Below are 22,916 nucleotides of genomic sequence, written 5' to 3'. Positions count from 1 at the left end.
TCTCAACAATGAGCTGGCTTCCCCCAGCTCAACAGAGCACACCCCTTGAGGCCTGTGGGTGGGCAAGCTAAAGACTGCGGGGGTGGACAGCTTATTTGAAAGCCCTTTCCCACCCAACCCCTTGGCCCCTGGGCTTCCTTCCAAAGCTAAATCTGGGCCCCTGGGAGAAGCAGTCTCTCTTCCCTCAGCTTTGCTCCTGAGGCCACCCCAGGTGGACTCCACTCTGACCTGGACAGCCCTTGACATCTGCACGGTGGCCCCTTGGCTCTACCACAACCTTCCTCTAAGCCCCATGGATGAGAGGCTATGTGTTTCCTTCATAGCTCCCCTCCAAAGCCTCCCTGTGATTGGAATAAAGTGGGCTGGAGCGTGGGGTTGAAGGGAGCAGCCCCGGCAGGAAGGGTGGGCTCCAGGCACTAAGAATAACCAAGGCCCCTACGCAGCACAGGCCGCCAGAGCCTGTGGCAGGGTGAGGGTGTTGTAAGCTACTTCCTAGAGCCTTAGGACCTGAGTGCCCTCCACAGGGACTTCTAAGCCTAAATACAGACTCTCTGCCTCTGGACCTCTGCCAGCTCCCAGTGCCTGGAGATACTGCCCAGGCACAGTGGGTACCTACTGGCCCTGGCAGGCCCCACCCTCCACCCGCTGGCCACCAGTCTTGTAACTGGCCATTGAACTTCCCATCTTACCATCTCTGTGTGCTGCCGGAAATGCCGAGTGTTCTCAGATTTGAGCATCCAGGCTGTGCTGTTGGCTCCTGCCGGACCACAGCAACCCCCTACCGGGTCTCCAGTCTAGCTTTGATCAATGCTAAGCCCAGTTGGAGTAGGTGGCACCTCCCAGCCCAGACCTGTTGGAAACTGGGCAGATGCTAGCTCCCTGCTGTTCCTTCCACACCTGGCTCCACAGCTGTGCACTGGCCACCCAGCATGTCCCCCTACATGATGCCACTCCCCGACTCCAGGGACGACGCATGTGCCCCCTCTCACACTGAACTGCCCCTAGTACTAAGGTCTTTTCTTTGGGGACCTGCCTTATGGGCAAGCTTGGGGACTTCCCATCCATCTCCAGCCACCACTCCCCAGGAGGCCTCTTAGACTCTGAGGGGTACAGGCTGTACCATTTGCGCTCGAAGCAGACGACTCCCCGATTAGAGCTCCTGTGTCCAGGCACTCTGGAGCCTCTAAGGTGACTGCTGAGGCACAGGAGTAGGCTGAATCTCTGAAGTAAGCTGTATAGTCCAGCTTTGTTAGCTTGTATAGCCAAGTTTCAAGTGTCCCAATAAAGCAAAGAAGGGGCTGTGATACAGAGGGAGGTCACCTGAAGACTGGTGTCAAAGGTCGAAACTTAGGCCCAGAGACAGAGCCTGTCTACAGGAAGGCTGACCTGGAGTGCCCATGGGGGCTCCCCGAGGTGCAGTTATGAGCTCTGTACCCCACAGAGTGCCTGAACTGCACAAGGCCAGGTGGAGGGCCCAGCAGCTTACAGCTCAGCCTCCCCAGTAATGGGTTCAGTGTTGACCCCACCCCCACCCCAGGCTATAGGCTGGACGGTGGGAGAAAGGGAAGGGAGAGCTCCGTGTTTACAACTATTCCCTCAGCTCAGGAGGTACCTACCGTACGAGGCACCTGGACCCTCACATCAGCGCTGTCCAGTGGAGAGTGGCTGCCCTCCCGCAGTCTCCTCTCAATGGCATCTGACCCTTCCTGGTACTTCCTGCTCCTCCCGGGGAGGGGGAGCGAGTCCCTGCCTGGCCCCCTCCAGTCCCCTGTGTGGTGGGTGTCTCCATTCTGCTCCTGGAGAGGGAAAGGCAGGTTGGACATGAGCCAAGGAAACTGGAAACCAAAGTCTCCTCTCAGCAGCTGGCCCAGCTGCCCACCTTCCTGGATACACACAGTAGGGACTCTGAAGGACGGAATACGAAGCAGAGAGGGCACAGACAAACATTTGAGGAGTGCCATCTTCCTTAAATGTCAGCCTTCGAATGCTAGGCAACAGAGGTGACCACAGGTGTTCCTGAGCTTGAACTCATGTTATGCCCCAAGGGTTATTTACAACTAGAAGATCAGAGAGTCCAGGCCATATAATACCCATACTAGTCCCCCCAAGTTTGACAAAACCCACCAGCTTCTCCAACAATAATAGCTGTGTTCCCTGCCCCAGATTCAGGCCAGTGGCAGGGAGCAGACAGGAACCCTGGACATGCCACCCAGGGAAAGCTCATGCAGAGGGTAGAGTTGGAACACCCACAGGGGAATAATGACAGATGGGCTCCCTGTAGGGTCTCGGGCTGCTGGAGGAGGGACATTTATCTCCCAGGGGACAGGGCCCTTAAGAGGGTGCTGACAACTCAGCAAACACTGCACATGGGGCTCATTAACCTAGGGCCCACATGCTGACCATGTCTCCACTGCCATCTGCTCCTCAGGCCCTGGGCCACCAGCCCTGATCCCCAGCTCACCCGGTCCAGGGGGAGCCGCAGCAGGTCCCAGGTCTCGGCGCTCAGCCTCTGTGTCCTCTTGGGTCTAGCTCCTTGAAGAGATCACAGCCCATCAGCCTGAGCTTTGAGACCACCAGCCAAGCAAGGGACCCGGGAGACCAAGAACACAGCGGTACCACGCCCTGGGGCCAGAGTTCATAAATCCCTCTTGTGCAGGGAAGTATAGTCTCTGAGTGTCCACTGGGTCTTGTAAAAAACTAGGCTGTGGGCACCAGACAAGGCAGGCAAGGATTAAGGACAAATGTGGCCCTGGGAAGGATGTAGCAGGGGTAGCTTTGGTGTCCCCCCCACCCCCGTCCAACAAACAAGGGATTTTCCCTGTCAAGCAATGCCCCACGTACCATCCCTTCTTCCTGGAAGGCAGCCTGCGTAATCCATAGCATCCCTTCCATGAAGCCATGCTTGAGCTCCCTAACTGACCTTCTGCACCCACATGGGGATGAGGCAGAGAGGAACCTCTGGGTCCCTGGGGCTCATGTGGGCCACCCAGACTGGAGCAGCAGTGACGTGCCTCAGGGCAGTCCTGCTGCAGGGGACTCTGGACACTGAACAACCTGGGGGGGGGGCACGGCCTGGCAGATGGTTTGAACTAGGCTCTGGGCTCCCACAGGAGACATATCGCCAGCCCTCAAGTCCACAACCACAGTTGGGAGGGAAGGAGCAACTACCTGACCCCATACTGCTCAGTGCTACCACAGCCCTAGGGGTCCCTGACCTTCGTTTCTAGGTGGGGTCGGGAGCTACTTCACCCTAGTCTTTCCCAGCACAGTCAGTGATGGGAAGGAGACTGGGAAAGTGAGCCTGGTCTGAGCAGCTGTTGGGAGCAGTGAGAACCCAGATCCTGAATTTCTTGTAATCCCCTGATCTGAGTGCCTATAGCTGCTCTGAGCACGAGACCTTCAGGAGTTCCTGATGGCAGGAGAGTGGTTTCTGGTGGGTTTGGCTGGGGCGTGGCTATCTCTATATAATCTGCCCCTGAACACAATAAAGGGGGCATTCTTGGGGAATTCAAGGATGACCCGTGTCACTGTCAAAAAAAAAAAAACTGTCTGTGTGTGTCTGTTTTTAACCTCCAGCCCCTTGCCCGAAGCTCGGTAACTGGGTGTCAGCGCACAGAGCGCAGACACGGGGGCACGGTGTGCGCGGCAGACAGCTGCTTTGACTACCTGCAAGGCCCAGGTCTTGGGAGAGCCAGCCAGGTCAGCCAAGCCACAAATGGACAATTCAAGGGGGACACTGGGTAAGGGCCAGTATTGGGAGGACCCAGACCCTGATGAGGGGAGAGAGGAGTGTAGTGAGCCTGGCTATTTGAAGACACAGCCTCTTTCCTGTGTGTGATGTACCAGTTCTCAAAGGACCTGTTGGCCTGCTGCAGATAACAGGACCTCATTAACAGCCCAACATTCCTGCCACCATTCCCACCCCTCACTGGGTCTGCCAAGCATCCTGCAGTCACGGGACAGGCACTGGACACCTACTGCTCATGAGCACGTCATACAGTGCATGCATATCCAGGGCGGGGCTTGTGAGGCTGGGGGTGCAACGAGGAGCATTGCCCTACAGGGCTCACCGCCGAGGGGGAGGGGTACTGAGTGAACGCCAGTGGTGGACAGGTGTGGGGAACTGGCCGCTACCCTCTGACCTAGCCACTGTTGCATTGTGTGAAAAAGTGGTCAGCACTGCACTCGTGAAAGCAGCAACTTTAAGGTCACCCTTGGCTATGTAGTGAGCTTGAGGCCATCCTGAGCCATATTCTCAAAAACCAAAATGATGGGGATTACTGCAAGGCAAGCCAGGTCTCCAGCATGGTCACTAGGCCTTTAGTCAGATGGCTCCAGACCAACCTTTAGTGAAAGCATCACACACCCAGTGAGACAGGGAAGGCCATCAGAAAGGGATGTGTGACTCCATCCACTGTCCAAGATGGGTTTTTTTTTGAGGGAGACAACCTGTGTCCTGCCCTCGAGTGGTTCAGAAATAAAAGATCCCAGGAGGAAAAGCCACTGAGAAGGACGTAAGGTTGGGGGGTGAGGGTGGGGGCGCGACACACAGACTACAAACAAGTGATAGATACATAGAGGCGTGGCTCTGGACATCCAGGAGCCCCCCCAACCCCGCCACTGTCTCTCCTGTCTTCAACACACCCTGCACCTTCAGGCACAGGGGCAGTTACAGCAGCCATGGGCCACTTGGTGCCCACTCCGTATCCGGGTTAGGAGAGAAAGTCTAACACACGAGCATGGAGACATCCGGGTCTCCACGTGTCCTGATAGGACTACCAGGATGAGTTCTCTGAAGAGCAGAGAGGGCCTTCTCCTGCGATGCTGCACGGGTGGACCCAAGCTGTGGTGGTGACTAAGCAGTCCTTCTGAACCACAGCACACAGCTGGCTCAGGACGGGCATCCTCCTGGAGACAGGGAGAGGCCCACTGGACCCAGCTAAATGAATCCTCTGTCTAGAGTCAAAAAGGTCAAGTACGGCCAGTACTAACGGCCAGGCCTCCTTGGCTAAGAAACCTCCACCGAAGCCTCAGACCCTAACCCCTCCTTCAGCTTCCTGTCCACCCTACCTATAGTACAAGGTCTTGAAACTTCTCTATCATGTCTACCCACACAAGATGGACAGTTACTATCTTGTGAAGGCTCCTGACCACTATGTCTGAGGGAAAGTCATCCAAACGTATGTGTGTTCCTTGTTCTAGCCCTCCCTACAAGGGAAGGTACCCACCCCATTCCCTGTTCATGGTGGCTGCTAGTGGTAGTTTTACCTCCATACATAAAAACTGGCTCTTTTCTTCCAGGCAGACCTATGTCAGTCTCTCACCTGACCCTTTAGTGTCTTCTCCATGCCAGGGATCACAGTGAGCCCCTGGTTAGATCTGCTTCCCGTCTACTGAGTCTGCAGATCCGTAGGTCCTCTCTACGGCCCCCAACAGCTGCAGACATATCTGTGCAGCAGACTCAGCACTCTGGCGATTTGCCCGGCTGTCATTCTCAGCAGGTCTGCCTCCCAGACGGGGCAGTGACACGCAGGATTATGGCAGCCAGGACCAAGACTAGAGCCCACAGCCTACACCGTCCCTCAAACACCACACCAAGCACAAAGAACATCCCTGACCGTGAAGTGGAGAAAGACCTCTAGTGCATTTCCCAAAGTGTTCATACCACAATTCTGGGCCCAGAGGACGAGAAGGGCCACAGACCATCAAGAGCAGAGGGCTTCCACCATGTCACTGTGTGCACTGGGTAGCCCAGGCCCGTCACGCCTGGCAGGGGTCAGGACTAGCTCCTTTTCTTCCTTGCATGCTCATCCAAAGGTCACTCGGAAACTCCGCCTGAATGCTCCCCATACCACTGCATTCTGGGTGGCATGGGCAGAATAGCCAAGTATGCTATAAGGGTCTCAGACAGCCACACAACCAGAGGGACTGGGCAGGGGAAGCAGCTGGCAGGGTAGTGCCCCACCGACTAGGGCAGTCTGGGGCTGCTGCTTTGCTGGCTGAGAAGACAGCACCAAGGGGAGGTAAAGGGATCTGTCTTCCTGCAAACGAGTCCCTTGTTTACGTCCATCAGCTCTGGAGAGAAAACCTGAACCTTTGCCTGCCCCGAGCCCCTGGCCACCATTACACCTACAGAGCACACCATGTTCCAAGCACACACTGCTCAGTTCAAAACACACATGGATCACTGCCCAAAGCCCAAATGCGCGTTTCCCCCCACAGCCCACTCAAATCACTCCACTTTCGCAAGGCCACAATGAGTGCCCTGTGCTACAGTCCCACAGGCCACGCCCACACGCAAATACCACACCAGACTGAGTCTAACAACGGAAGGCCACAGCTCCCCTGGCTGTGACTTCCCTCCAGCCCTAGCAGAATGAATTCCCCAGGCCCAGGAGGCCACCTATCCCCAATCCTGCTGGGTCTGTGCCCTTTGGGGTGTCCACTGAGCCCCCCTGACCCAGAACTACTGGGTAAGCACCTGCCTAGCTCCTGGTCAGTTTCTAGGAGGCAGGGCCAGCCCTCCTCAAGTGTCTCAGCTGCGTCTAGCTTTCTCCTGGCTTCCTTACCCTGCTCCTTCCTTGCTCACCTGAGTGGGGGTCTCCCTCAGGGCCACCCAGACTCTCACAGTGCCGGCCTGCCTTCAGCAGCTGCATCCCAGAACTTCAGGGCACCAGCTCCCTCTCCCTGATGTCCTCCTTGGAGGATAAACTTCTCCAGTGTCCAGGGCCCGGGCCTTTGGCCGCAAGTAGCCCTGTGGGGAGGAGACTTCCGGGGGCCCCAGCTGGGAAGGGTCTGGCAGGCAGGGCAGAGCAGAGAAGCCAATGTGGGAAGGACAGAGCTGCCTTGTCCCTGGCCATTCACTCGTGACTTACTCCCCCCCACACACACTTTTCCCTTAGCTTGGAGGAGGAAAAAGAGTCAGGATGAGGAGCTGGCCGCCTCTGTGGGACTCTTTCCAGAAGCCGCCCAGCCCTGCTCAGGGTACACAGACTGGGGGCTGTGCTAAGAGCTCTATATAGATATTCACTCCAGGAAAGCCCCCGCCATGGGCCCACACCGTCCAGTTCCATCCTACCCCATTCATCGCTGCATCCCTCGCCACATAGAACGGCTGAGGGTCCCAGAAGCCTTTGCTCCTCTCCTCTGTCCCCAGCCTCCTATTCCACACCAGGGCCACTCTGAAAACTCCCAGGTTTGAAGCACTAGGGGCTCTCATATAGCAAGAAGTATCCCTTCTCGACATCCTGAGAGCTGGAGTCAGTGGGTACTCCTGGGAAAAGACCCATGAATAGCTGGGGCTCCACTCCTGGCAAACTCAAGAAATGGGGCATGGGGGAGGGAGCAGCTACGAGCCCCCAGAAGCCAACTCAGCATAGCAGCCTGCATCTGCCTTGCCCCTCCTTTGTTCGTATTAATGTGTTTGCTTTGTGGAGAACAGTCTGTCCTTCCATTCACTAAGTGTCTGACCTGCAGGGGACAATCATCAGTCTGAATGAGGTCACTGAAATGGCTTTGCCTGATTAGTACTCCAGGCAGGCGCTGACTGGCTCCCTCCAGCCTCCCAGAAGCCCCTCCTATAGAGCAGGATGATGGATACTCTGGCTGCTAGGCTGCTTGGGAAGGAGCCATTTCCTGCCTTCTGGCCATTAGCCGTGTGGTGCTACCAGGATCAGGGAGGGAAGGGCTCGAGGTGACCACAGGTCCTCGCTATCTCAGGGAGAGTGCAGAGCAGGCCACCAATCCCTCATTGGTGTTCCTGGCTACTGACTAACCTTTTTCAGTTTCCCCTTGGAGTGGTTTGAATGGGAATAGCCCTCAAAGGCTATTTTTATATGCTTATTGTTTTTTTTAACTATTTATTTATTATGTATACAATATTCTTCCTGCTTGTATGCCTGAAGGCCAGAAGAGGGCACCAGACCTCATTACAGATGGTTGTGAGCCACCATGTGGTTGCTGGGAATTGAACTCAGGACCTTTGGAAGAGCAGGCAATGCTCTTAACCGCTGAGCCATCTCTCCAGCCCCTATATGCTTATTGTTAAAGACTATGTTTGTATGCTTGGTCCTAGGTAGTGGAACTGTTTAAGAATTAAGAGCTGGCCTTGTTGGAGGAGGTATGGCCACTTGGAATGGGCTTTGCAGTTTCAAAAGCCTGCTTCAGTCAGGCGGTGGTAGCACACGCCTTTAACTGCAGCACTCAGAAGGCAGAGGTAGGTGGATCACTGTGAGCTCAAAGCCAGAGAGAGAGGAGTTCTAAGACAGTCCCTGCCTCACAGAGAAACAACTGTCTTGAAAAAACAAACAAACAAAAAACCAAAGAGAGAGCAAGAGCTTCAAATCAAAAGCCCAGCCAAGTCCATTTGCTGGACACACAACTTTTAGATCAGGTGTGTACTCCTAGGGCACACCACACCCGCCTGCCTGTCACCACACTCCCCCACCGTGATGGACGAAGCCTCTGAAACCGTAAAGAAGCTCCCAATTAAATGCCTTTCCCCATGGGAGTTGCCTGGGTCATGGTGTCTCTTTACAGCAACAGAACAGTAACAACTAAATTACCCCTGATCTCTGGTTTGCCCCAGTGGGGTCTGTTTGCGCCCCAGAACTCTGGACACCCTGTCTATCCCCCACATCACAGTGCAACACAGTTCTGTATCCACTTGTCTCTCTCCTAGCATTGTGAGCTCCCTGGGGCAGTGGGCAGTGGTCTCCCCTTACGGAGCAGCTGTCGGGGCTTCCCTTTCTGGCAGACCTGTTCCCTGAACCAAGGGTCAGTCCTGTTGATGGAACCCTATGTCTTTTCCCCTGATTTTCTCTCTTGCCATACCCCTGCTTGGATGGATGCTGCTTTGACTGTCCCTCAGTCTGAAGCCAGAGCCCACGAAGAAGCAGACCGCAGCCCTCAGGACCAGAACTCACCTTGTGCCTCGTAGCCAGCCAGATCTGGCTTTTCTGCCGCTGCTGGGCTCGTCAGCCGGCCCAGTGCCAGCTGCAACTGGGCAATATTCATGCGAGCTGTGAGCTCTCCGTTCCGGTCTCCTATCTGAAGCAAGCAGGGGTGGGTAGATGGACAGGTGAGGCCTGGGACTGTGCTCTGGTGGTGGTGACAGGGCTCCAGCAACCATCCTTGGCCTGCCGGACAGCCTAGGCTGACCCCAGACCTTGGGTTTCTTAGAGAGCCAGTCCCCACTAGCAAAAGTTGATTCTAGAGGTCGATTCCTAGGTGTTCTGGATGGCTTCTAGACTACCCTAGAAGTACTCAGGATCTTGGGAGATATCCTGTGAGCGGTCAGCTTGTCCCTGCCCTGGGCTATACCTGTCTCAACCCCAGGGGCCAGTCTCTTAGGCTCCATCAGTGGGGCCCTTCTGAGTACAAGCCCAACATGAGGAATACAGGGAGCCACAGTCTTTGGTGACTTTTGCGTGCACTTCTGGGGATGGGGGCCTGGTCACCCTGTGGAGGGACCTTCAGACAGGCTCTCTTCTGCTCCTCCCACCTGAACCTGGGCGCCCAAGAAGCTCCTTTTGATGCTGTGGGGGCTTGAGGCCCACCCTTAGTTAGGGAGGGCAGGTTTCTTGGGATATCTCTGCACTGTCCACAGTAGGTGACTGAGCAAGAGGAGGGAAACTCAGCTTCCTAGGGATGTGTCCAGGGAGTTCCTGAACAGTAGAACCTCTGTCTCTCTGGTCCCCCTCCAAGAGGTTACTCCCAGCATCCCCATAATCCAACACTGTCCCCCACACAGGGGACACCAGCACTCCAAGGGTGGGAAACAGATCCTTGCTTCTCCATAGATCCACTGACCCCTGTACACATGCGTGGCCATTATTCATTAGGGACCCAACGTTCAGAAAGGCCAGTGGGGTCCCCCAGAAGGATATGACCGGCTGCTGAGGCACCAGCAGAGGCCTAGGGGAGTGGGCCCAGCTCACCTCCTGGGAGATCTGCAGATGTTTCTTGGCAAAGGTCAAGGCCTGTGCGGGGCTCCCCATGGACACGTAGGCGTTCCCCAGGCTCCAGCATGCCCGGCCCTCTCCCACCCTGCAGAAGGTTAGACAATCACACCTGCCTCCCAGGACTGCCTGTGGCCCCAAGTCCCTGACGGTCTCCAAACCCTGGTACACAAGGTACCAACAGCACAGTGACTCCTCCGCTGCCCAAGGGGCCCATGGGCCCTGGGCACAACCAGCTGCACTTTTATTCTTTCTTGCTGAAAGAATTAACTTGATCAACTGAGTCTGTGATCAGCTTACCCTGGGGCCAGCTGAGACCTTCATAGAGCCCTCAGGGCTCAGCCTTTGGGTCCTCTTGCTCAAAGCCTGGCTCGCCCCCTAGTGGCCATCAAGGTAATATCCCCTGCTCCAAGCTCCCTCACCAGGGTCCCAAGCGAGTAATGACTTTAGCTGTTCCCACTGTTGTACCGCCACTGTCTCTAGTTCTAGAACACTTCCATTATTTGCCCCTCCAAGGGGTAAAAAGTCCTGGGGATAGGGCAGCTCTTGGAGAGAATCCCCCACACTATAGCCCACCTGTGGCCCTGAGACCCTGCCTGGTACAGCAGATATGCATCTAAGGCTGCTATTTCAGAATTGGAGGCCATGAGATTTATGTTGCCATGGGGAGAATGATGCAGGTCTAAGTGATGGAAAAACCTTTCTCCATCCCAGGGCCTGTCAAGGGCCTGTGCAAGCCTTGGGTTTACCTATTTGCTTAAAGTGTGCGCCCCCCCCCGCCCCAGGGCCTGGGTGGGAGGCTGCTCTGACCTCGCTGTCCTAGCAGGGGAGCAGGGACTCACACCCAGGCCGTCACTGTACCGGGCCCGGCCAAGGCCTCGTTGGCACACACACCTATCAGCCAGCTCCTGCGCAATGACCAGGTGCCGCAGGTGGTACTCAGCAGCACGCTCGTAGTCCTGCAGCAGCGTGTAGGTGTTGCCCAAGCTGTAGCAGGCCTGCGCTTCCACTGCCTGGTCCCTGAGCTGCCGGGACAGCTGCAGCGTCTTCCTGTGCAGAATGAGAGAGTCAGTACCTAGGCGGGTGGCAGTGTCTCCTTTCCTCCCCGGAACACCTCTCTTCAAGTGGCCATAGCTTTTCATTCGCAGCCCCAGATGTGCGTGCGTGTGTGGGTTAGGCTAAGGAATGGGTAAGGCCACTGATCACCAAGCTGATGACACTTCACAGGGGAGCCAAGACCAAGTGTCCACAGCTCAGAACCACAGATGAGCACATAGGTCCTACAGTAGGCCCAGTCCTGAAGTTCCTTTGTGTCTAGAGGCCACCCTCTACCCAGGAAGCAACGGACTAAGTAAATACTTCAGCAGAGGTCAGGGACACCTTGAGCTTCATGAATTGGCCTTTTGCAGGGCAGCCAGGGTCCCCAACTGGCTCCTGGGAATACTAAGTGATGAGTGATCCCCCTGGAGCATGGGAGGGGGATCTCTGTAGCCTGGTGGTCAGTGCACCCCGGGGGCTGCCCTCTGGGATGGGCATTTCTGTGTAGCCTGTCATCCAGTGCACCCAGGGCTTACTTGTAATGTTCAGCAGCCACATCAAAGCGCCCCAGGAAGATGTGGGCATTGCCCAAGTTGCTGTAGGCCCTCCTCTCAGCCGCCTTGTCTCCAAACTCCTTGGCAATGGCCAGGCGCTGCAGACAGACCCAATCTCAGATTACCACATAACCCTGGAACCCTAGACACAGCCAGGGATGCCTTCCTGCCCAAGGTGCTGATTTGATCTGGGTGTCCAGGGGAGCAAACAGGAACTCCAGGACCAAATACAGCAGGAGCTGGGGGATCAGTGGGGCTACCCGGTTGTTGAGGACTCTGAGGGGTGACCCTAAGCTTTCCTGCTGTAGCATCCCTGCCCCAGCACCCAGGCCCAACTCACCTCTTTGTGGAAGGTTGTGGCCTCAGTGAAGTTTCCCAGCAGGTAGTGGGTGTTACCCAGGTTGCCATAGGCCCTGCCCTGGGCTGCGCGATCGCCTAGTTCCTTCACCAGGGACAGGTTCCTCCTAGGGGGACCAAGTCTGTCTGAGCTGTGCCCTTCCAAACACCAGAAGAGTAGCTTACAGTTTCCCCCCACCCTGAGGTCGGAAAGTACTGAGGGGTCCTCCCAGAAGACAGGTGGCTCAGGGTGACATCTGAGCCTCAGCCTGGTTTGGTCAGACAGGTGTGTGGGAGGGGAAGGGTGGCCACAAAGCATTAGGGCTGATGTATGTGGGGATATTTTGTGTCTGGGATCCTGCCCGGTTCCTTGCCTGGCACATATTGGCTCAAGAAGTGTCTGTGGAACACAGGGGCGATCAGACAAGCCTGGCGCCAGCAGTTCCCACCCCGTGATGCCAGCCCTCCCCATTCACTCACTCATAGAACTCAGAGGCCCTGTGCAGCGTCTCGCGGACATCAGGTGGCAGGTGCCCAGGGTCCTGCGCGGCATTCCAGGACAGCTGCTTGCCCTTGGCGTGGTACACATTGCCAATGTTGTAGAGGGCCCTTGCCTCCCCAACCTGTGGGCAGCAGCAGGGTAGGAGGGCATGTTCTGTAGTCCCCCAGAGAACTCACCCCGAAGTACACTTGCAGGGATTGCACAGTCCCCTGGCCTGCTAGGTCCCTGTGGAAGGGCAGACCCGGTTCTACTCCCTACCCCTTCTATCCTCTGCCAGTTGGATGGCAGAGACGGCCGGGGTCACTGCTCTGTCTGCTAATGTTTGAGGTTAAGAGCCCCACCAGGAATGGGATGGGCAGAACATACAAGGGGCCAACCACCCACCTTGTCCCCCTGCTCCTGGGCAATGTCCAAGTGTCGCTGGCAGCAGACGATGGCCTCATCGAACCGGCCTAGGACCTTGAGTGTGTTGCCTAGATTCCCACTGGCCTTGGCCTCCCCCATGCGGTCGCCAATGGCCCTAGAAGGTAGCAAGGAATGAGGAGCAGGCAGGGGTCTAGTTGGGCCCTGAGCTGAGCAAGGGCCAAAAAAGCCTTAGAGAAGGCCTGGCAAGAGTTAGCTCGACACATCCATCAGCAAACCCTTGTTCAGGCCACTAGCACCAGATCTGGACTGAGTGTTGAGGCCAGGATGGGCTCCCTGGTGAGCAGGGCTGGGAGGATGGGCTGCTCCCCCAAACCCCCATCCCCATCTAGGAAGTCAGGGTGGCTCTGAGGTCTCAATAAGGAGCTGGGCTGAATGTGGAACAAGGGAAAGGCCCTGTAGGACACTGTAGAAAACAACAGTCAGAGGTTGGATAAAACTGGAGACATCAGGGTAGAAACTCAGGAATGGTGGGAAATTTGAGCAGTGTGCAGGAGGGAGATCATAGGCCTTTAAGGGGTTAAAGTTCACAGGGAGAACAGGGAGTCCCTGGGGGCAAGATCACTAACAGATGGCAAGGAAGGAGTAAATCTGAACTCAAGACCACAGAAAAGGTACCACTCTTGGGAATATACCCAAGAGAGGCCCTATCATACAACAAAAGTATATGCTCAACTATGTTCATGGCAGCAGTGTTTGTAATAGCCAGAACCTGGAAACAACCTAGATGCCCTTCAATGGAAGAATGGATGAAGAAAGTATGGAATATATACATATTAGAGTATTACTCAGCAGTAAAAAACAAGGACTTCTTGAATTTTGCATACAAATGGATGGAAATAGAAAACACTATCCTGAGTGAGGTAAGCCAGACCCAAAAAGAGGAACATGGGATGTACTCACTCATATTTGATTTCTAGCCATAAATAAAGGACATTGGGCTTATAATGCATGTTCCTAGAGAAGCTAAGTAAGAAGGTGAACCCAAAGACAAACACATAGGCATCCTCATGAATATTAACCTTCATCAGGCAATGAAAGGAGACAGAGACAGACAGAGGAGCACGGGACAGAAATCTCAAGGTCCAAATCAGGAGCAGAAGGAGACGGAGCACGAGCAAGGAACTCAGGACCGCGAGGGGCGCACCCACACACTGAGACAATGGGGATGTTCTATCGGGAACTCACCAAGGCCAGCTGGCCTGGGTCTGAAAAAGCATGGGACAAATCCGGACTAGCTGAACATAGAGGACAATGAGGAATACTGAGAACTCAAGAACAATCGCAGTGGGTTTTTGATCCTACTGCACGTACTGGCTTTGGGGGAGCCTAGGCAGTTTGGATGCTCACCTTAGGAGACCTGGATAGAGGTGGGCGGTCCTTGGGCTTCCCACAGGTCAGGGAACCCTGATTGCTCTTGGAGCAGATGAGGGAGGGTGACTTGATCGGGGGAGGGGGAGGGAAATGGGAGGCGGTTGCGGGGAGGAGGCAGAAATCCTTAATAAATAAATAAATTAAAATAAAAAAAAAAGACCACAGAAAAGGAACAGCTATAGGGGTAGAGACATAGGCTCAGGGAGAAAGAGTCCCAGCAGGCACAGGTGGCCAAACAGAACGCATGGACAGACATGTGTACACACACACACACACACACACACACACACACCTTGACTTGAATACAGACCTCTAAGAGGCCCCCAAATGCCCCTTCCAGGTCAGGGCCACCTGCTGGGCTCTCCAGGCTCAGAGAGACCGGCACCTTCCAACCTCCTCAAGGGCAGGGTACCAGGCTAGTGCCATCAGGACACAATTCTCCAGTACTTACCGTGCCAGCAGGAGGTCATGTTTGTGGAACTGCAGGGCCCGGGCATACTCCTTCAGATAGAAGTAGGCATTGCCCAGCTGACTATAGATGGCACTGAGTGTCTTCAGGTCCTCAGTGCCCACCTGCACGGCGGCCTCAAAGAAGGCCACACCTGCCTTGAAGTCCCCCGCCTTGCACAGCCGCTCGCCTTCCAGTGCCAGCTCCAGACAGGACGCCTCCATCCTGGGCAAAGAAGGAGTATTACGGCCCGTCCCTGGGGACCCTCTGTGGTCACAACAGAGACAGTGTGCCTCAGCAGCTGTTGCCCGTGCCACAGCTTTGTTCACCGATACGCCTGCTGGGAATTCATGCCTCCGAGCAGATACAGTGCCCCAGCTGTTCAGCTTGCCCTGACCACATCTTTTTTTGTTTTGTTCTTGTTATTTTGAGATGGAGTTTCTCTGTGTAATCATGGCTGTCCTGGAAATCACTCTGTAGACCAGGCTGGCCTCGAACTCAGAGATCTGCCTGCCTCTGCCTCGCAAGTGCTGGGACTAAAGGTGTGTGTCACCACTTCCGGGCTTCACTTTTCACTGTTGAGTCGGAGTCACTCTATGCTACCCAGGCCCAAGCAATTCTCTTGCCTTAGCCTCCCCCAAAACTAGAATAACAGACACGTAGCATTTGACCAAGCTCTGATTGAATAATTTGTTGTTGTTGTTTTGCTTTTTCAAGACAGGGTTTTTCTATGTAACAGCCCTGGCTGTCCTGGAACTCGCTCTGTAGACCAGGCTGGCCTCGAACTCACAGAGTCCACCTACCTCGGCCTCCCGAGCGCTGAGATTAAAGGTGTGTGCCACCACCACCAGGACTGATTGAATAATTTTAAGGTCAACTTCAAGTGCCTTGCTGCCCAAGATGCTGTCCCCTCCTCTGTGTCACGAGAATCAGTCAAATTCAGAGCGATGCAGGGAAGGGATGAAAAATGGGGCTGCAGAGATGGCTCAGTGGTTAAGAGCACTGGCTACTCTTACAGAGGTCCTGAGTTCAGTTCCCAGCAACCACATGGTGGCTCACAGCCATCTGTAATGAGATCTGGTGCCCTCTTCTGGCATGCAGGCATACATGGAGGCAGAATGTTGTATACATAATAAATAGATAAATCTTTAAAAAAAAAAAGGAAAAGAAAAATCAAGGACAGAGACGCGAAGCATTTTAACCAAAGGTTCTTTGACACAAACTGCAAAACACAGTCTCTGTATTCTGTGTTATCAAGAAAATGGAGTGTTTTGAACTTTCCTAAGATAAGACTGTCATGTGAATAGATGGTGGAGCCAACGGTCCCCTGAGAAGCTGGCCCACACATCTCCATCCCTGAGCTCAGAGCACTCTAAGTTCCACCCTGCCCATGCCCACACGCCAGTATCCTGGGAATCACGCTACGGTGTCAAGTCCCTTTAGTGTTATCCCAAAGCCCACAGCACCTATGACTTCTTTTCTGTAGTATAGTCACCACTTGTAAGGTCCTTGATTTTCCAGAAGCCAACCACTGGCTGTCCTGCCCTTCTCTTCTGACACCAGAAGATCAGGTGTCTCCACTCTGCCCAGGGAATGGAACGTGAATTCTCAGGATGGGTGGGCAAGACCTTGTCTCCTGACTCTCAGGCTTCTGGTAGCTGCCTTCGTGGTCCAGTCTGGGCTTTTCTTGCTAGGGCATCTCTAGCTATCACCCAGTCTGCTTACCAAACACCCATGCTATGCCAGCTAGGACCCTGTTCAGTGTGAGGGTCACTCTCTGGGTCTGTCAGGTCTGTCTGCCATAGGGAGACTGTGGAGGCCTGCCCCTTCTCCACACAGTCCAGACATTTTTTTTTTTACCAGGGCTGAGGCCCAGGCGTGACATTTGAAGACAGTGACATAATCAGAAAGGGGTATGCAGGACATTACAAACACACCTGGCATCCGGGAGAATGGGCTTCTGGCTGAAGTGGCTCAAGGATTCTCTCCCCACCCCCTACTTCTCTATTTCCTCCCAGAGCCACTTCCAGGGAAAGGCAGTGGCCTTGACACCAGGAAGTCAGGCCCTTGGGCTATTCACCTACCCTGCTATTTCAGGGACTCCCATCCACACTGAACTGCCCAACAGCCACCTTACCAAGCCCTCTGGGAAAGGCCATCAGATGCCACGTTGGCCACAAGAGGCATGGTTACCGTGGCAACCAGCCACAAGACATCATCTCTCCTGTGGCCAGTGCCAAGTTCTGGCTTCTTAATTAAGGCCTATTTGTCCCTGCCCCATGGTTCTCAGCAGCCAGATACGGCTCCGTTCTGCCGTCCTTCTAGAGGACTATACAGGAGTGTCTGCTACATGGGGGTACTGCTGATTGGGGGGAACTGCCATCGCACCCTGCCATCCTCCTAGTCCAGAGATCCGGCACCCAGAAAGGAAAAGTTTGGGAGAAGCTAGGGGCTGAAGCCCTGGAGAATATGCCGGGAGGGGCATCAATGTGGTTACTTTGTACCAGACAGAGAACTGACTCGGGTCACGACACAAAGAGCCCCTCCCCACAAGACACCCCTGAACCATGCCAAGCACCCACCTTGACACCAGTCCACCTTTTTCTCTGCAGGTTCCTGTCCCTCCCCGATTCCAAGACACTCCCAAATCATGCCTGGGCCCACCCAGACACCCAGCCCTGAAGCCTGGCGCCTGCCTGGTCCCCACCTCTTTCTCTGTAGATTGCGCATCTTCTGCACATACAGCCACAGCTCCAGGCCCACAGGCAGTAGCAGGGGGCGGGGGCGAGGGGCACCATAGACCACCTTGCACACAGCCTTCTCTGCCAAGCTCAGGGCCAACGGCTGGCCCTCCATGGTGGTAGCCTGCATCACAGAGTTCTGGTTATGGTCCCAGGAGATGTGCCAATCTCAGGCTCCAAGGCTGGGTTCCAGGAGACCCCAAGCTCTTCAACAGCACATCCCTCCTTCCCTGGATATGATGTGGATGGAAGGATCAAGGGCAGCTCAGGATGGATGGATGAGCACTATGGTAGATGGGGGTGGGGCGGGGAGCCTGAGGTAATCCTCTATTGCCCTTCTGTCCTCCTTGGGGGCTGGGCAGCAAGCATGGCGCCAATCCTTTGGTTAACTTTTATGCAGGTCAGACCCAGGACTCAGGGACTTCAGGAGTGTTAGGATTGCACATAGCTGCCGCTGGCAACACTAGAGGTGAAAGATGGTAGGGATAGTGCATGAGAGCCCCCAAATCCAGCTCTGCACCCCACCACGTGCTGACACAGGCTGGCAGGAAGCCGGAGCCTACCACCGGGAATGCAGGCTAGGAGAGCTCGTCCCACGGCTGGGCAAAGCTAGGACTCTGGACAAGGTTGTACTTGGCCTCTTCACTCTCTCCAGCCCCTGGCGTTTGTTCTGCCCTGGATCCTGGCATGGGCAACTCATCTGACCTGGAACACGGAGTCCTCTTCACCCTGCAGGACTCCTGCCTGCTGTTACACTTGTCCAGCTCTTTAAGGTAAGCTCCAGGTTCCAGGTCTAACCAGGGTATAGGGCCATGAGGGGTCTGCAGATGCTGCTTCCAGGGAAGCTGAGATTTTCCTCTTAACTTCTAATTTCCCAGACACCTTCTCAGCCCGACCAGGGCAAAGGGAGGGGCTCCAAGAAAGGAGGGGAGCTACCAATGCCCACCTATGGACAGAGGCCCACAGGATGAGGGCCTAATCCAGTGCCTGGGGGCAGTGTGCTGGTGGGCTCTCAGAGGCCTTCCGCTAGACCACTGCCCCGTTTTGGCCTCATCCCAGTGATGACAGGACCACCCCCGGAAGCCCTCCAGCCAAGCTATATGCCTTTTGGCTGTGGAATCCAGAGAAGGGGTATAGCTGCAGTCACAGGAGATTGGACAGCACTTTGAGCTCTTAGTCCTGGAGATAGAAACTCCAGGGTGGAGAGGGCTTCCAGACCCTGGATAACTCAGTTCTGCTCTGAGGCTCTGTAGAGACAGGGGTTCCATTCATGGAATACCTTGGCCAAGAGTATCAGAGTACAGCCCAGAACCCCGCCCCCAGGGGAGCTCTCTTGGGCCTCCCTGCCTCCTCGCTAACGTGCCCGCTTTGCTTTTCACTCTCTCCTGTACTCTTGGGGCCAGCCAGACTGATGTGGCTGGGCAGAGAAGTTCCTGAAACCTCTGTGTTCCCACATCACCTCGCAGACCCACAAGGGACTGCTCAGCTGTCACCTGTCAAGGTGTTCATATGCCCAGGGGCTACAGCCATTTGAACAAACAGATGCTGGGTAATCTGAGGCCTCTGAAAGACCTGCCTGCTCCTTACCTGAATTCCTACCCCTGAAGTTCTGGATCGAAGTCATAAGGGGTTCGGATCTTAGTGTCTCCCACCAGCCTCACCACCCCAACCCTGGGAGTGAGCAACTTCTCCCCGGGGTTTGTCTTCTGGCTAGACAGACCTATTGCTGAACAAGTAAACAGCAATCCTTCGCCTCACCACCCCAGCGGATCCACCTCCACACTGAGGTCCTGATCCCAAGCCGAGTCACCAACCGAGCCACTTTAAAAGATCACAGTCCTGCACCGTTCCACTTAAATATGCCAGATCACAACAACCGGGAACCAGGTACTGCCTGCCGTATCCCAGCCACTGAAGCAGTAATTGACTCCCTAGTGGCCAGACACATTCTGCCCATGTCGCCCTGGCCTTCTGATCTCACTTGCCTGTCCCCTTAAGGCTCCTGGTGTCCTCTGGTACCTACAACCAGCTGGCCCCTTAGCTCTACCTGATCTTTGTCCTGCCTCCTTCACCGGAGAGCAGTCACCCGGCACTGGTCCCTGGCCAAAGGCTTGAGAGCCCCTTGCTCACTGCTGTTCCAGCTCCCCCTGTTCAGTCCTAGAAGGAAGCACCACCACTGACCCTCCCTCAACAGCCGGGAAAAGAGGGAGACAGCAAGAAACAGAAAGGTTGGGAGGGAGCATGGTGGGAATAGCAAACTGCTGGAGGGGAAAGGAGACCTCAGCTTCAGGAAGGTACCTGAGGATCAGGTTTGCAGTGCTACTGGGGCTAGGATAGGGAATGGTCCTGTGCGGGCCAGTGCTGGGGGAAAGACACAGAAAGAGGTGGTAGGGTGGATGGGGCCAGTACTGCTTGGCCATGCAGCCACAGAGGACTTGCCCATACCTAGGGATGCCTTTGTAAGGCCACCTCAATGTATGTTCCCCTTCCACCCCTCCCTTCCCAGCCTGTCTTGGCACTTAGCTATGTGCCGCCTTCTGGGGCTGGGAGGCCAAAAGAGGATTTGCAGGGATTTCCTAGCTGCTCGTTCATTTCTCTGGGAACCCTCTATCCCAAGCCCCTGCGCTGGCCCCAGTGTTAGTGGACCAGGGAGATTCAACAGAGAGCCTCCCTCCTCTACCCCGCCCCTCCCAGTGTCCCTGACTCTCCGCGCCAGCTCCTCTCAACACTCCATGCAGAGTTGGTAGTTCAGTGGCACATTTCTGGCTCTTCTCAGCTCCTCAGCCCCATCTCAGACAGACGTCAGTGAGAGTGGGGATGCCCCTAGGAAGATGGATGCCATCAGCCCAGAAAAGCCACAGGACTTCTTAGACATGGTGGATCCAGTTCACCTAGGCATCCATGTACCTGAGCAGCCACAGTCCCGGCTCCTACGTCAGCATGCAAGCTTCCCTGGTCACCCGGGGGTTGACGTGGGAACAGGACATGCATGGATTTCTTTCTTCTTAGTTCCAGTGGCCACAGGTTGTTGGGCCTGATGGCAGAGACTTTTCTTCTTGGACCCCTCTCTAAGACCTGCTTCAAATTGTCACATCTGCCCAGCCTATCAAAGCCAGGGACTGGCTGCCCAGGCCTGGCTGGGACCCCTCCATGGAGACCAAAGAGCTCATAGGCCTGGAAGGCCCTGTGGGAAGGTCTCTTGGCTGTTCAAACTTAAATCTGGTCCCAGCTCAACCCTCTGAGCTCAGCTTGGGTTTCAGCTTGGAGGGATGCCAGGTTGAGCTCAGGGCCTCAACCAGTATCCTGAATACTGTCCCTAACCAGTGAGAGCTACCCAGGGCCTGGATTCTGCCTAGTGAGTCACCACAAGGGAGAACTGGGGGCAACTGACACGGCTTGGAGACCTGTGCTTTGAATAGTGCCCCCCCCACCGTCTCTGTCTCTCTCTGTCTCTCTCTCTCTCTCTCTCTCTCTCTCTGTGTCTCTCTCTCTCTCTCTCTCTCTCTCACACACACACACACACACACACACACACACACGCTGCCTCGTAGCACCTCCTCCTCACAAGTGGCTGGTCCTGAGGTAAATGTGACCCTGTACAGCTTCCATTCCCAGGGAGACTCTAAGAAGAAGCTGCCAGCAAACCTCTTACCCCTGCACTATAACCAGGAGGCAGAGACTAGGGCTCAGGCTTGATCTCAACACCACACAATGGGGATACTGTCTCTGAGCTGCAGCGGAGTGGAATGGGGAGGGGCAAGCCTCTCTTCACCAGCCACCAAACCTTCATTTTGATCTTTGGGGGGACTGGGTAGAGCTTGGCTAGCAGATAGGCCATCTCACTTGGGGCAGATGTCTTCAGGATTGGCTCCTAGCACAGAGGCCCCAGATCTGGGGAAGGGTTAGAAGAGGCGGGAGTCAGAAGCTCACAGCAAGGAGCTGGGCCTTCCTCTAGGGCTAGTGACAATCTGCAGACCCTGCCCAACACTCAGGCCCTTCCAGTTCAGCCTGAGGCCAGGGTGAACTGGCAGCACCCCGGCTACTGTCCACTTCTGGAACCAACACCTCATGGGGAACACCCTCATCAGGACGGAGTCACCAGGGAGGCACGCAGCCAGAAGCAGGGCTATCCTGTCATCCCCAGTGGGCGTGGGTACAGAGCACAGACCGCTGGATCACCTGTGAACCTGCCTGGAAGGCAAAAGCCTTTGTGAGGAGGCACACCCACCTGCCTGGCTGAGGCCCAGGTCCTGCTGGCCTGAGGCTGGGGATAGTTAGTGAAGGCAGGGCCCCGTCATGACTGCCTGGATCGTGGCCATGTCACCCCAGCACCGGGTCATGGCAGTCCCAGGCTTGAGAGGCAAACTCCTCTGGCAACGAACCCTGCCATCTCTGGCTATTCAGGGGCCCGCAGAGCTCGGTGGAGGAGTGCCCCTCTTGTAAGCCCCTCTGGCACCGGGACGGGTTGCAGGCAGAACCCAGCCCCCAGCCCCTCTACCGCGGGGCCAATGTTTGGGCCCCGTGTCCCCTCCGCTCTCTGCGCAGAGCTAGGGAGGCGCGTCCCCGGCCACGTTGCGCGCCACCGCCGCAGCCTTTGTTCTGGGCCGGCAGCCTCCCGCCCGCGCCCGCCGCTCGGGTCCCCGTCCCCATCCCGGTCCTCGAACTACCTGGAGTAGAGGCGCCTGGCGGCCGGGCCCGGGAGCTCGTCGGCCGCGGGCGGGGCTGGACTCGCCATGAGTCGGGGACGCGCCGAGCAGGAGCACCGCCCCGCGCTGCGGCCGTCCGCCCGCCGATCTGCCCGCCTGTCCGCGCGTCCGTCTGGCTGTCCGCGCGTCCGCGCGAGGCGCCGAGGAAGTGATGTGCTGGGGTGCCACCGCCCCTCCCGCCCGAGCCGTGATGTCACCGCCGCCAGGCGGAGGGAGGGTGAGGAGGGGCAGGCGCCCACCGGCCACCACTGCGGCGGTCCCGCCTTCCGCGGGGTGGGCGGGGGTGGGCGGGGCCCTGTCTTTGAGGTCCAGTGCTGGGAGCGTCGTAGGCTTAGTGAGGGCAATGCTGGATGCCCTTTTTTGTTGTTGGCAGAAGACCTGGTAAGCCCCTGGAGTGCCTACATATTATCCCTTTTTCTTACACCACACACACACACACACCACACATCACTACATCCTACACTCTGGTTGAGGTGTTGAAACCTCTTTTTTGCCTTTGCTGTCACACACACACACACACACACACACACACGCACGCACACACTCATCCTGTTCCTTTCCTGTCACCTCTTGTGGGGTAGACATCACGCAGATGCACCCAGGGCTAAGGAGAATAGAATATGGGTCTTCCTGACCTGGGGGAGGGGGATGCTGTGGGGCCCTGGGCAAGTCCCTACCTTCCTAGGGCTTTTACCACCAGACTTCATGTTGCCAGTACCTGTGAATGCAACCATTTGGAAAGCATACTGGTAGAACACCAGGGAGCCTGGTACCATTCATCTTCCAATCCTCCTGGGACTCACCTAGCTCTCTGCTCCGCTCTCCAGCCCAGTCC

General features: G+C 55.8%; 1 protein-coding gene across 6 annotated transcripts in view; it reads right to left on the bottom strand.

The window, feature by feature from the left end:
* The window catches only part of Gpsm1 (G protein signaling modulator 1), a 28,285-nt gene extending 6,061 nt beyond the window's left edge, over window positions 1-22,224 (bottom strand). The window contains exons 1-11 of one of the 6 annotated variants that reach the window (XM_075985459.1): window positions 22,043-22,224; window positions 14,638-14,859; window positions 12,774-12,909; window positions 12,368-12,510; window positions 11,892-12,015; window positions 11,534-11,649; window positions 10,854-11,009; window positions 9,939-10,047; window positions 8,925-9,048; window positions 2,462-2,532; window positions 1,617-1,796 (exon numbers count right to left, since the gene is read on the bottom strand). In XM_075985459.1, coding sequence (XP_075841574.1) covers window positions 1,617-1,796; window positions 2,462-2,532; window positions 8,925-9,048; window positions 9,939-10,047; window positions 10,854-11,009; window positions 11,534-11,649; window positions 11,892-12,015; window positions 12,368-12,510; window positions 12,774-12,909; window positions 14,638-14,859; window positions 22,043-22,110 — 1,449 coding nt within the window. In that variant the 5' untranslated portion in view covers window positions 22,111-22,224. Of the gene's footprint in view, window positions 1-1,616; window positions 1,797-2,461; window positions 2,533-6,589; window positions 6,787-8,924; window positions 9,049-9,938; window positions 10,048-10,853; window positions 11,010-11,533; window positions 11,650-11,891; window positions 12,016-12,363; window positions 12,511-12,773; window positions 12,910-14,637; window positions 14,860-17,341; window positions 17,522-20,282; window positions 20,398-21,603; window positions 21,950-22,042 lie in introns of those variants that run through there. The other 5 variants (XM_075985460.1, XM_075985462.1, XM_075985465.1 and 2 more) reach the window with 5 other exon arrangements.
* Between the last annotated feature and the right edge of the window lie 692 nt (window positions 22,225-22,916).

This window comes from Microtus pennsylvanicus, chromosome 9 (assembly GCF_037038515.1).
Source record: "Microtus pennsylvanicus isolate mMicPen1 chromosome 9, mMicPen1.hap1, whole genome shotgun sequence".
In the NCBI taxonomy this organism is placed as follows: domain Eukaryota; kingdom Metazoa; phylum Chordata; class Mammalia; order Rodentia; family Cricetidae; genus Microtus; species Microtus pennsylvanicus.
Note: the sequence above shows the minus strand (reverse complement) of the source record. Positions and strands in the feature narration are given on the sequence as shown.